This window comes from Jaculus jaculus, chromosome 15 (assembly GCF_020740685.1).
Source record: "Jaculus jaculus isolate mJacJac1 chromosome 15, mJacJac1.mat.Y.cur, whole genome shotgun sequence".
Classification (NCBI taxonomy): Eukaryota; Metazoa; Chordata; class Mammalia; order Rodentia; family Dipodidae; genus Jaculus; species Jaculus jaculus.
The window spans coordinates 52,506,393-52,520,974 of record NC_059116.1 but is presented as its reverse complement, the minus strand read 5'-3'; the positions used below and the strand labels follow the sequence as shown (position 1 = coordinate 52,520,974).

The window sequence follows — 14,582 nt, the reverse complement described above, 5'->3', positions numbered from 1 at the left end:
AGTGCAGAGAAATTAATGAAGACACTTGACATCAATCTCTGGCATACACATGCATGCACGCCTCCCCCCCCCCCACACACATATACACTCATGAACCCGTATATACATGGGCACCCCCCCCACACACATGAATACACACACATCCATGCATACCACGCACACGTACAAAAAGTATCAATAAACAAAATCCAATTGATTCACTTTAAATTACTCCTTAATAATCTAAAATTGGCTGAAATTTATTTTAAGTACACCTTCAAAAAAGATTCCACATCTCCCTATATAAATAATATCCAACTCTCTACGCACTTAAATCTACCTTAACTCTCTTGATAAAAAAAAAAAAAACTACAGGCTAGTCTCAGTCCCTTTGATCCTCACAATAACCTCATTTTCTACCTCCTGTTTCTGAAAATTGAAGTCTCACATGAAGGGTGATTGATGATCTCCTTATATCATTCAAGCTATAGTCATCATGCAGGCCAGTCAGTCCAATGTGCCTTAGTGACTCTAACCCTGCTGTGTCCTGAATGAACTGAAAGTTTCAGGTGCTCATCAGAATTGTTCCTGAATCTCCTCCAAAGTGCTTATTTACAGTCCTTATGGCTGTGAGGACTCCATAATACCGGATTGCAGTCACAATTACTAATGTCAAGTGAGAGGCACAAAATGTGGTCAGGGTATCACATCATAGGTGGTTCTCTACTTCAGTTCACCCTGGGGACATGGAAGTCATATTATTGCCTATTGTTTCAGTTGTGGCCAAAAGACAGTATACACTTTCAAGTTCTGCTTTTAATTTTTGGTCTTTTAAAGCTTTTTTTATTTATATTTTCATTAAATATTTATTTATTTGAGAGAAAGACAGAGAAAGGAAGAGATAGAGAAAAAATGGCCCATCAGGGCTATAGAGATGACTTTGGTTAAGACTCTTGTTTACAAAGCCAAAGGACCCACATAAGTCAGATGCAGAAGGGGGTGCACACATCTGAAGTTCATTTGCAGAGGCTAGAAGCCCTGTCATGCCCATTCTCTTTCTCTTTCTCTCTCTTTATCTCTCTTTTCCCCCTCCTTATTTTTCTCTCTATCAAATAAAAAATAGAATATTAAAAAACAATGGCACATCAGGTCCTCCTGCCACTGCAAACTCCAGATTCATGCACTACTTTGTGCATCTGGCTTTGTGCATCTGATACAGGGGCATCAAACCCAGGCCATCAGGATTTGTAAGCGGGTGTCTTTAACTGCTGAGCCATCTTTCCAACTTGGATTTAATTAATTTTTTTTTTTAGTTAGAACACAAAATAATGGGCTTCATTATGACTTGTGATTGTATCTGCCTTATATTCAATTCACTTTTACTCTCTCTCAGTCTTCTAGAAACTTCCTTACCCAAATAATAGTCCTCCTTCTGACATATATACATTTTCATATTGCATATGAGAAAAACATGTAATATTAGTCTTTTAAATATTTTTTAAGTCTTATAATATCCTTCTCCAAAAAGCGCAATCTCTATTAATGATGTGTATGTATGTGTTTCATACAAGGCAAAGTATTCATTCTGTTCAGTGAATTAACTATACATGTATAAAACTGACTAACACTGTTATGACTAACACTGGTAACATTTCTGATCACTGAGAGCATGTGGTAGACATGAGGCTAGGATAGCTACTTACTTTTGATTCAACACTTTATTTAATCCTTACAGAAGTCTTATAAAATTAGATGGCTGGCTTTATTTCATAGATGAAGAAATCAAAGCTTTGAGGTGATACATAGCTTATATAGACCCACAGAGCTGATAACTTGAAGAGTATAATTTGAACTGTATTTCTTTTGTTAGGATATGTAACATGCAAACTATACTATGAGAGCTGCTTCTCTATTTTTTAAAATATGGCAATATAAATAGAAGTACCCTTGAAAACATACATGCAGGCCATTTCACATGTTTCTTGTTTGTGAAGGTTTTGTTTTGTCCTCATGATCTTAGTGTGGCTGGGTTGACATCTGCTTTGAGCATATTCTGCACAAATTCACTCACTACACTAGTTTTATGTGTGTTGCAGCCCATGTTTCCTCTTTATCTCACACAGAGATAGTTTTTTATCTCTGTAATAGTCCAAGGACTAAAGAAGAAACTAGTAGAAATACTACATATTGAGGTCCTAGCCAAACATCTTAAGGACATGTTGACCTTCTCTCTAGAAATGAGAAAATTTGGATACACATTTAATAAACAAGTAGTTAATATGATGAAAACAGTCAGGCTGGCCTCAAATTCATAGTGATCCTCCTACCTCTGCCTCCCAAATACTGGGTTTGAAGGCATGCAGTACCATGTTCAGCTCTGACCAATAGCTTACGTGAGTAATCATTTCACATTATTATGTTTCCAAACATCTTGATTTTCTTTTTAAAATGTAAAATAAGTTTGTGGTATTTACAAATAATTTCTCATCCAATGCAAGCTTTTGTTGTGATGAACAGCTCTTTAATACTTCATAAGAAATGAAGTTCCCTTAATGGAGAGTGGATGGAAAGTGGAGAGTGGACATCTTTTATGGATATTAGAGTTATATTTTCATTGACTCTAATAGTTCAGGGCACTTGTTACTACATGGTAAAATACTTATAAACTCAGTGTTGGAAGTAACTGGGGACTGACCCCAATCCAAGTAAAAATGCCCCATCATTTTTCACTTACCTGATTCTTTACAGGCTCTTTAAAATCTGTAGTTTCAAAGCATTTGCTTTTCCTTACCCAAGTAATCGCAGGTCTTCCAACTTTGCATGACCACTTCCCATAGCTCTTAATACATATTGAATTTTGTCATTATTAGCTTTTTTAAAAAATATGCAGTTTATGCCAGTAGCCACATTTTTAAAAAATGTGTGTGTGTGTAAGATAGACTCATGTGTGCCATAACATGTAGGATGATCAGACATAAAACTGCACCTTCCACCTTAAGGCAGGGGTTCATCCTGTTTGCTGCTACATATATCAGGTTATCAGGCCTATGAGCTTCTATGGATGCCTCTCAGTCGACCTTCCCTCTTGCCATAGGCACGCTTGGATTAGAAGTGCTCATGTTGCCACATCTGACTTCACGTGAGCCTGGGGCTCAAACTCAGGTGATAAGGCGTATGCAGCAAGCCCTTTACCCACTGAGCCATCTTCCCAGCCCTAAATTACAATATTTATAATATTAAAATCCACTCTCATGACTTTATCCATGAAGACTTCCAAAGTCTTTCAGACATTGAGTGAATCACTTGCACATTCTATTTATTTGCAATAGAAGTGATCACATTGCATTTTGATGTATCATTCATTTGCTTCTCTCCATGCAATCTCTAGGCTGAGAAGTATGTTTTAAAACGTGAAAAAATGACTAAGTTGATAAATTTATTTTTCTTCATGCTGCCTTCTGCTCTCTCCACCCTATGGAAACTTCATTCATAAAACACACTAAACATCCCTACCATTCACGAAAGAGGAGCTGATAATAAGGATCTATTTCTCCAGCTAAGAATACTTATAAAACCAGAAGAGAAGTATGAGACATATGTTTTCGGAAACTGGAAAACAGTAGTGCAAGGGTTGAACTCTTGAGAAAAGAGAAATGCTTGAGGTTGAATTATATGGCACTGGAAACTGTATGTCAGGACAATTTGCCAACTGTGACATTGAGATATGGGAACACAGCACACCATGTCAGGTACTGCTGAGCAGAGAAGCATTAAGTTGCCTGGGCATTGGAAGCATCTGGAATCCTCAGGGCAAGGGACTAAATACAGAACCATGCATAAAACATCTCAAAAACTTATATGGAGGCCGGGCGTGGTGGTGCACGCCTTTAGTCCCAGCATTAGGGAGGCAGAGGTAGGAGGATCACTGTGAGTTTGAGGCCACCCTGAGACTCCATAGTGAATTCCAGGTCAGCCTGGGCTACAATGAGACCCTACCTCAAGAAAACAAACAAACAAAAAAATAACAAGAAGAGGGCCAATTCAACTGACAACTCTATACGAGTCCACCCAACCACCATGCCAAGCAAAAGACTAATAAGACCAAATGTTGGTGACAGTGCATAAAAAATGGATCTCACACATTTCTGTTGGCATAGAAAACTATATAAACTCTTTTAGCCTGACTTGCACTCTTTGGAAAATAGTTTTGACATGTCTTATGAAAGATAAATGCATATTTTCATATGATGAAATTGGGTGCATTAGGGGTGGCATTATGTGAAACAAGTGAAGAAGCAGCTTGCATGACAACATTGTAAACTTAATTCACAGGCATTTCCCTTAATCTTTGAAAGAAGTTGAACACAAAAAGAGTACTACTGGAATGATTACACATATTCTATACTATCATTTTCAGTTTTGGTATTTTTGCCCCAGGGTGTCACTCTGTAGCTTAAGCTGACTTGGAACTCATGCCAATCCTCCTGTCTCAGCCTCCCAAATTAAAGGCATGAACCACCATGTCTGTTTTCTTTTCCTCTAATTTTAACTGTCACAATAGTAAATTTAAGTTATATCAATAGGTCAATGTTGGGATAGGCTGAAGTTATATGGAATCAAAATGCACTCCAAGAATCAGTTTTCTCAAAGTCAGACATTTCTACATCTGCCATGAAGTGGTTGCTAAGTGGGTATGTATGTTTGTCAAAAATCTGTTCACCTGGATTCTTGAAAGGCATGGATTGCACTGCATGTAAAATTTAACTTGATAGGTTTGTTTTCTAGAAGATCACTAACTATATTTTAGTGATGGAATTCATTAACCTTGTATAATCTTCCTTCTGTAATCAATTCCATAAAACATTGTAAATAAGCTATTTTTGGAATAGTGTAATTTTTAAAGTTTCTCTAGCTTCTTTGACTATGTCTTCACATGTTCCTTAAATATAATTTAAGGACTGAAGAGATAGCTTATCAGTTAAAGACTGCAAAGCCTAAGGACCCAGGTTCAATTCCCCAGTACCCATGTAAGCCAGATTCACAAGCTGGCACATGTGTCTGGAGTTTGGCTTCATTGGCTAGAGAGCCTGGTATACCCATTCTCTTTCTCTATCTGCCCCTCTCTCTCTCTAATAAATAAATAAATAAAATATTTTAAAATATGAAAATTTAAACATTAAAAAATATAATAAATATAGAATTTAAGATTAAAACATAATCTCATAGCCCCAGCTTATGATTTAAAGAGGAGGGAAGCCTTTACTTGTATAATCTTCTACAGGATGAGGAAAAGAATGACAGCTAAAACTGGAATGTCAAGAATCTAATACTTCTATTTCATAAAAATAATACTATTTATACTAGAAGCAGTACACTGAAATAAAACTGTTCACGTCAGTAAGCTAAAATGGCAAATCCTGAAAGGCTACTGGAACATGTTGCATGATGGCCTGTCCCAGCATGGGCACCTGATAAAAAGTTAAAAATCCACATAGCAAACTTATAAGCCAGTATTGGATATTATCTATATATTATTGACATAATACATTATAATTTTATCTTGACATAATATCTAGGTTAACAACTAAGATTAGATATAAACTATTATTGACACAATACCAGTTTCATATTAACATTATACTATCTAGGTTAACAATGATGTATAGGATTTCTTCATGAAAATATACTATTGCTACCACAAACCAGTGAATAAAATTTAACACACCTCATGCCATCTAGTCTACTATTGATTATATTAAGTCCTCACCTTCAGTATTTGTCATCTTACTTTCATGATAAATTTCAGCTGGTTCCTTGGGGGCACTAAATAATGCCATACTTTGAAGCATGGCATTGTCTTAAAGAAAAAAAAAACACAGTTAATAAAGGTTTTTGAAGTAAGTGACACATGGTAAAAAACTACATTGGCGATTGTTGTGCTTAACAAATCATCTGTAGTCTAAAATATTAACCAAGACCCATAGCAGACAGTTTTTAGATGTCTTTTGTTTACTCTTCCATTGGATTAACTATATCAAGGTATTCTATATAGCATGAAGCTATTAAAAGTAAATCAGAGGCCAGAGCTCCCAGGATCCCCAGCTCCTGGATCTCCAACCCTTGGTTCTCCTGTGCTTAAGAGTGCCTACAAGTGGAGTGAGTAGGACTGAGTTCTCACTTACAAACCTACCAGTTCCCCAGGTAACTTTGATGTACTTGCAATCTCCACATTCTGAGCATCTGTTGTTGTACCCATTCTACTCCAATCTGGTTCACATTTCAAACAGAACTGTCACTGAAGATCCTACAAGGACAAACACTTTTTCCCTCCCCAATAAAATAAGACTTTTCCCCTGAGATGGGTAGATAATGCAATAAAACCAAAGAAAGTTAGAAAACTGAGAAAACACCACCAAGGCTGCCTAGTCTCACAAAGGAAGCCTCCAATGACTTCCTAGAGAAAACAACAGGGATTGAATTAAAAAAATGAAAACACAACAAGCTATGTGACCCTGATCAAGAAACTTGCTGAACTAGAAGCAAAGAATCAAAGAACCAATAATCACATAAATGAAATTGAGCACAACTGTCTCTAAGAGCCCTGAATTTTTGTCCATAGGCTTAACTTAATTGAGGAAAGCTAGAGAAGCCTCAAAAGAGAGATAAATGAATTAAATGTGAGTCACCAAATAGAAGAGCTCAATACCCAGCTGATTAAGCTTAGTGAAGACATGAGCAAATGCAAGAATGAATACCAGGAAGCATCAAGAAAACCAGACCTCAAGGGGGACTTCTGGTCAAGATGGCAGCCTACTAACCACACTTCAGCTCCCAGGGTACTACCAGGCAAGATCTATGGGGCTCCAGTTTGTGTAGATTTTAGCAGACTTCCAATAGGCAGGCACAGAGGGACACAGATGGGAATTTGCTGAATCCTACACTCTCAGGTAGTCCACTAGACCCGTGGGTCTCCTCAACCACTTGCCCCAGCCACAGTTCCCCTGACTCTCCAACCAGAGTCTCTGCTGTACTAATTCAGGCTCAGCTGACCATGCCTGTAGCCTGTACATTTCCCTGTCTTCCTCTGCTGCTTCCAACTGAGGCCCATGTGCTTCCATCTGCAGCTGAGCTACCCACAGGTTCTCACCATCATTGCATCTTGTTGAAGTCCCCCCCAACACACTGCATCTGACCCACTGCCCTGTTCCTTGCTGCACTCCCTTAGGTTCAGCTGACTGGGCCCATTCATGCTCCCTTTTCCCTACTGCACTCCCCAATCCCTGCCATGTTTAATTAGGCTCAACTGACTAAGCCCACTCATTCTTCCCACTCCCCTGCTGCACTCCCTTGTCCCAGTCCCAGACTGTGCTGCCAATCCCCAGTGAGGTTCCTTAGGCTCTTCTTACTGAGCCAACTTATGATCTCTAGTCCCCCACTGCACTCCTGGTCCCACTATACTCCCCTATCTGCTAACACATTTCCTTAGGCTCTTCTGATAGAGCACACTTATTCTCCCTGTTCTTCTGTCATATTTCTCAGTCCTTCCTCATGCTCCCCTGTCCTCAGCTATTTTAACCCTCCCCTGCTGCACAGGCTCACCTGGATGAACCCACAGCCCACTCCCATTCCCTTGTCTCCTACCCCATGCCACACCCCCCTGTCTTGCCTCCTTGGTGGGATAGCCTGTAGGCTTCCTCACTGCCCCTTCCCACAAACACTCCACACCCTGTGCTGCCTATAGGTACCCTTGTGTTTAATCCTTCTCCAGTGTCCCTATCTCCCATACACCAGCCAATTCCCTGATCTGGACTGCGCTATAGAATGCAGTGACCAACACCATCTCTCCAATGCCCTTCCACAAGCCCAGTGACTACTTGGGGAATAACCTCATCCCAGAAGGGGAATACAGGAATCACCTGCTAGAGAAAACCAGTGGGTCTTTTATAACATGCCAATCTGGGTATACTAGGAGAGAAAGAGAAAGTGCTATGGCCCTGGAACCATAGGCATGACACAGCTGAGACAAGGTCAAAGGGACCCCAGACCTCCAATTCCACCTTTGGTGGTAAGCACCAGCCCATTGCTGCAAGTGCAATTAGGCCCTCCGCAAACTGCACATCCCAAAATACAGAGCCATCATAAGCCTATTCTATGCAAACATAAAACAGATCACTTACTGAAGACACTAGAAATGATAACTCTTGCTTGCTTCCTCATTAATTAAATAAGACTACCATGCTGTGATGGGCAGACCACAATGCAAAAGAAACAATATGCAACAACTAACTAACTGAGAGATCTCCAACAAGGTTGCCTGATCCCACAATGAAAGTCTCTAATGAAAACATAGAAGAGGCAATAGGAATAGAACCCCAAAATGAAGATACAAGATCTGTGACCCTGACCAAGCAAATTTCAGAACTGGTAGCAAATCAACAATCACAAAAATGAAATCCACACAGCTGGCTTCACTAGGCTTAACCTAATAGACTAAAACCAGAGAGAACTCAAAAGAGATAAATGAACTGAAGGTAAGCCAAAAATATAGAGGATGTCAATAAGGAGCTGGTTAAGCTTAATTAAGGTATAGTAAATGAAAGAATGAATGCCAAGAAGAGTTAAGAAAATCAAAACATGACCTGAGATTGGAACTTGACACAGAGATGAATAATATATAGAAAAAGGCAACAGAAGATACAAACCAAATGCAACTAGTGAAAACATCTCTAGAAACCCTCAAGAACAGAGTTAATCATGTGGAAGACAGAACCTCAAAGCTGGAAGACAAAACAGCAGAAATATTTCAGGAGTCCAAACATTTTAATAAATTCAAAAGTCTTGTTGACAGAACATCAGGGAACATAAAATATCCTAACATTTGGATCATGGGTATACCATAAGGGGAAGAAATTCAGACTGAGGCATGGAGAACTTATTCATTGAAGAAAACTTCCCACCCTCTCAAGAAAAGTCCAATCTATATAGAAGAAGCTAACAGAACACTAAACAGAAAATGAATTGGTACCACAAAAACCTTTCTCAGTGAAAGTAGACTAGAACATATTGTATTGGGGAGCACCCAAAAAGAAGGGCCCTGGAGAAGATGGGATGACGTCTACCTTTAAAAAATGTTGGCTCTGAACCTGCAACTCACAGTACCAGAAATAGGTGCTATCCACATTGAGCTGTTGGACAGAAAGGTCCCCCCCCAAAAGACAGTTTTCTGTCAAAGCACTTTATTATCTGCCTGGGGTAAATGGTAAGACCCTATTTTGAAGACTCAATATGCTGCCAACACAGAATATGGAGAACCAACTGGAATCCAGAAGGGACCCAGTCTCCAAGCAGTTAGTTTTTCTAGTGATAGAAAGCACTCCATGAGCTACTGTAGGAAAGTGGACATTAATAGTATGAGCAACCAAGGGTCTAAACTACTTAGAAGCAATCAGCCTGACAAGAAGTACAACAGTGCAATGGTAGCACAAAGCTTCAGTGGGTAATCAATAGGTTTCTTATGGGCTAAGAGATCCATTCAGTACAAAGGGACCCATATCTAGAAGTAGGAACCAGTTTATAATCCTATGGAAACAAAGATTATACTCTCCAATATCAAGATCCCCCTAGTCTTTGGCTAAAAGAGGGTCTACATCCATCAAAATCTCCCTAAATTGATAGTACTTACCCAAATTAACCTACTTTTAACCTGACTTTACTCTCCATTGTAGAGTCTGTTTTACTTTCTCAGAAGGTAACAAGACTGGAGGCAATATATTACCCCTTACATCTCAGTCAAGGCCCAGGCAAAACCACAGAGAAATGTGGGAAATGAGCAAGAGTACTGCTTCCATGGCATTAGCACCAGGGTGAAGGAGACAGATGCTAAGGGTACTCAACTCATACCAAAGCAGAAATCCACTGGCTTCTAAGTGCTCATAGTTGAAGTACACATAAAACAAATGCACCAAGGCTCAAGGAATTTTGTGGAAGAGAGGGAGGAATGAGATTGTAAGAGCCACAGGGTGAGACATACACAGAGTCATTTTCTCCCACAAAAAACTGACTGCTGTTCCCACAATGCATAAACCACAACCTCATGGGGAATACCAGTAATCCCACTAAGGAGGACCCCCTGAGGAATTGGGGGCAATGGAGGAGGGAAATGATGGAACCAATACATGATGTCATAAAGTGATGATACAACAGTAGTCTAAACCATACTGTTAACCAAACAATGTCAGGCAGAGAGCTGAACTCTTGTTTTTACTTAAGACGTATAATATTATAACCTATAAATTATCATCCCAGAATGTATATTATACAATTATCCAAATATATTCAATTATAAAACTTGAGCACTTCACTATAAACACATTATAAAGTTACATATGCATCATATATATATATATATGTATATATATATATATATATAAAATTTATATTATATTATTTATATATATTACATTACACACATGGAATGCTGCTCTTCAAAAGATCAAGGAAATTCATATCACAAATTTAGATATTGTATGTCATGCAAGTTTGGTCAACAGAGTACAGTGAAGAACCTGAGGTCTCAGGTATGTTATCCATGGTTGGGTGGTGGTGACTGAGATACTCATCTATAGCCATTGGTTAAGAATTTGCACTCAAACTGTTTCACATGTTGGAGACCAAGGAATCCTCCCCAACTCCTTTTATGAAGCTAAAACACCCAAATAACAAAACCAGACAGAGATGCAACAAGAAAAGAAAACTATAGGCGTACATCCCTGATGAATTTAGATGCAAAGATCCTGAACCAAATCCTTACAAACTAAATTCAACAACACATCAAAAGCATCATCCACCTTGATCAAGTAGGCTTTGTCTCAGCAATGCAGGGATGGTTCAACATATGGAAATCGGTCAATGTAATACACCACATAAATAAACTTAACCATATGAACCACATGATCATCTCAATTGATACAGAGAAGACCTTTGACAAAATGCAACACCACAACATGATCAAAACACTGGAAAGGATAGGCATGGAGGGTTTATATGTGAACAAAATAAAGGCTATAAATAAAGCATCCAAAGCCCAAATAATACTTAAGGGGAACAAGAAAGGGGTGCCCACTCTCAACACTACTCTTCAACATAGCACTAAAAGTACTAGCCCAAGCACTAAGACAGGAGAAGGAAATAAAAGGGATTCCAATTGGAAGGGAAGAAGTCAAGTCAGCCCTATTTGCAGATGACAAGATCCCATACCTAAATGACCCAAAACTACCCATTTCACAACTTCTAAAGGTGATAAATTCTTTCAGTAAAGTGGCAGGATATAAAATCAATGCACAAAAATCAGTAGCCTTTCTATATGCAAAGGAAAAATATAAAGAGAAAGAAATTTTCAGTAGCAACAAATGATCTTTAAAACCTTGGAATAACACTAAGGATGTGAAAGAGCTATATAATAAAGCATTAAAAAAAAAACACCTGAAGAAAGAAATCAAGGAGGACTTCAGAGAATGGAAGGGCTTTATATGCTCCTGGATAGGTAGAATTATGACTGTGAAAATGGCTATTCTAAAAAACAAATATACATATTTAATGCAATATCAATAAAAATAACAGCATCACTCTTCACAGAGATTGAAAAAAATTATCTCAAAAATTCATATGGACATTTTCTTAAGTGTGTATTTGCCATTTATAATTCTTCCTCTGCTAACTGCCTGCTCAATTCTTTACCTCATTTTGTGAATGTTTGACTTTTTATTGTTTAGGTTTTTGGGTTCTTTGTAGATTCTAGAGATTAGGTATCTGTCAGTTGGATATTCATTCAGCAAATATTTTCTCCCATTCTGGGGGTAATCTATTAGCTTTGCTTATTGTATGTTTGTCTGTGAAGAAAGTCTGCACTTTCATGTGATCCCATTGGTTGAATGATTGTTTAAGATCTTATGCTACTGGGTTGTTTTTTTTTTTTTTCAGGAAGTCTTTTTCCATTCTTATATCATGGAAAGTTCCTCCTATATTTTCCTCCAATAGTAGCTGACTTTCCAGTCTTATATTGAGGTCTTTGATCCATTTGGACTTGAGCGTTGTTCATGGTAAGATGTGTAGATCAGGTTTCACTTTTCTGCATATGGTTTGTACAGCACCATTTGTTGAAGATGCTGTCTTTTTTCCAGCCTATATTGTTAGGGCCTTTGTCAAATATCAAGTAGCTGTAGTTGCTTGGCCCAAAGTCGGGGTCCTTGATTCTGTTCCATTGGTCTATACTCCTGTTTTTATGCCAGTACCATGCTGTTATTACTATGGCTTTGTAATATAGCTTTAGATCAGGTATGGTGATGCCTCCAGAGGTATTTCTTTTGCTGAGGATATGCTTGAATATCTGAGGCCTTCTGCCTTTCCATATGAATTTTGGGATCATTTTTTCTATCTCTGTGAAGAACAATGTTGGGATTTTAAGTGGAATTGCATTAAATCTGTATATTGCCTTTGATAGGATTGCCATTTTCACAATGTTAATTCTGCCTATCCAGGAGCATGACAGGTCTTTCCATTTTCTCAAGTCCTCCTCAATTTCCGTTTTGAGTGTTTTTATGGTTTCATTGTATAAATCTTCCACTTACTTGGTTAATGTTATTCCAGATTTGTTTGTTTGTTACTACTGAAAATGGGACAATGTCCCTTATTTCTTTCTCTGTATCTTTATCATTTGCATATAGTATGGAATGTCAGCAGGCCTCAGATATCTAGTTATATATAACACCTCTGGAGGTATCACTATACCCAATCTAATGCTATATTACAAAGCCATAGTATGGTAACAAAAACAGCATGGTACTGGTATAACAACAGAAACATAGACTAATGGAACAGAATTGAAGACTTAGACCTTAGGTCAAGTAACTACAGTTACTAGATCTTTGACTAATGTGTCAATAATGAAGACTGAAGAAAAGACAGTATCTTCAACAAATGTTGCTGGAAAAACTGAATAAACAGTTGTAGAAAAATGAAACTAGACCCACTTATCTCTCTATACACAAAAATAAAGTCCACATGGATTAAAGACCTCATATAAGACCTGAAACTCTTCTCCTACTGGAAGAAAAGATAGGAAGTACTCTCCACAATATAGGAGTGGGAAAAGACTTCCTGAACAAAACCCCAGTAGCCCAGGAAACTAAACACTCAACTAACTGGAAATTATGAAGCTAAAAAGCTTTTTTACAGACAAATATACCATAAGCAGAGCCAATAGATTACCCACTGAATGGGAGAAAATCTTCACAAGCTATAACACTAACAGAAGCCTAATATCTAGAATGTACAAAGAACTCAAAAAAAAACTAAACAATAAAAAAATCAAACCGCCTACTCCAAAAGTGGAGCAGATAACTGAATAAGGAGTTCTCAGAGGAAGAATTACAAATGGTTGACACACACTTAAGAAAATGTTCAACATCCCTAACCATTAGGAAAATACAAATTAAAACAGCCATGAGATTCCACTTCACTCCAGTAAAGATGGCAATCATTAAAAAAAAAAAAAAAAAAAAATCTAACCATGACAAATATTGGCGAGGATGTGGGGAAAGAGGAACCCTTATCCACTATTGGTGGGAATGTAAACTTGTACATCCACTATGGAAATCAATTTGGAGTTTCCTTTAAAGGATGAGTATAGAGCTACCAATAGACCCAGTTAGGCATTCATCAATATAGACACATTGCTCAACCATGTTTATAGCTGCTCAATTCATTATAGCTAAGAACTGGAGTCAACCAGATGTCCATCATTGGCTGAATGGATAATTAAGTCATGGAACATTTACACAATGGAATTACACAATGAAAAAAAATGACACAATAAAATTTGTATAAAAATGGACAGACATGGAACATATCATACTCAGTGAACTCACACAATCCCAGAAGGCAAATGCAGCATGGTGTCACTTATCTGTGGTAACTAATGTGGACCTGCTCAAGTTGCTGCCATGCCTGATAGGCAACTCAAAGCCTGAGCAAAAGGATGAAACGGTTTGAGGAAAGGGGAAGGGGAAAACCAACACAAAAATCAAATCCAAAATGAGCTGATACCATAGAAGCCTTTATCCTTTGAGAAAATCTAAAAGATATAACCCTCAAAAGGAGTAATGGGAAAGGACCTGAAAAGTAGGGCCCTGGAGAGAGTAGGATGAAGCCTAAGCTTAAAAGAAATTTTTGTCTGTCTCTCACCTGTAACTCTCAGTACCAGAGATTGGTTGCTATCCACACTGAGCTGTTGATTGAACAGACCTATGAGGTTCCCAAATCAAGACAGATTTCTGTCAAAGCACTTGATTTCCTGCCTGAGGCGAAAGCTAAGACTCTATCGCTGAATACACCATATGCTGCTGACACAGAGCACCTGGCTGGAATTCAGAAGAAAGCCAGACCTCAAACAGTCAGCCTTTCTAGTGCTTGGAAAGTGCTACATGCACTACTAGGGGAAAATGGCCAACAAAAGTCTGAGAGACCAGAGGTCTAATCTACTCAGAAGCAAACACCCTGACATAATGTACATGCCAGTGCAATCGTGGCACACAGCCTCAGTGGGT

The 14,582-nt window shown here is 38.3% G+C and overlaps 1 protein-coding gene across 1 annotated transcript in view; it reads right to left on the bottom strand.

Moving 5' to 3' along the window:
• The window catches only part of Ccdc178 (coiled-coil domain containing 178), a 612,453-nt gene that overhangs the window by 551,665 nt on the left and 46,206 nt on the right, over positions 1 to 14,582 (bottom strand). Inside the window, exon 3 of the mRNA XM_045134754.1 lies at positions 5,747 to 5,836. Within this exon, the coding sequence (XP_044990689.1) occupies positions 5,747 to 5,836 (90 nt within the window). The remainder of the gene's footprint in view (positions 1 to 5,746; positions 5,837 to 14,582) is intronic.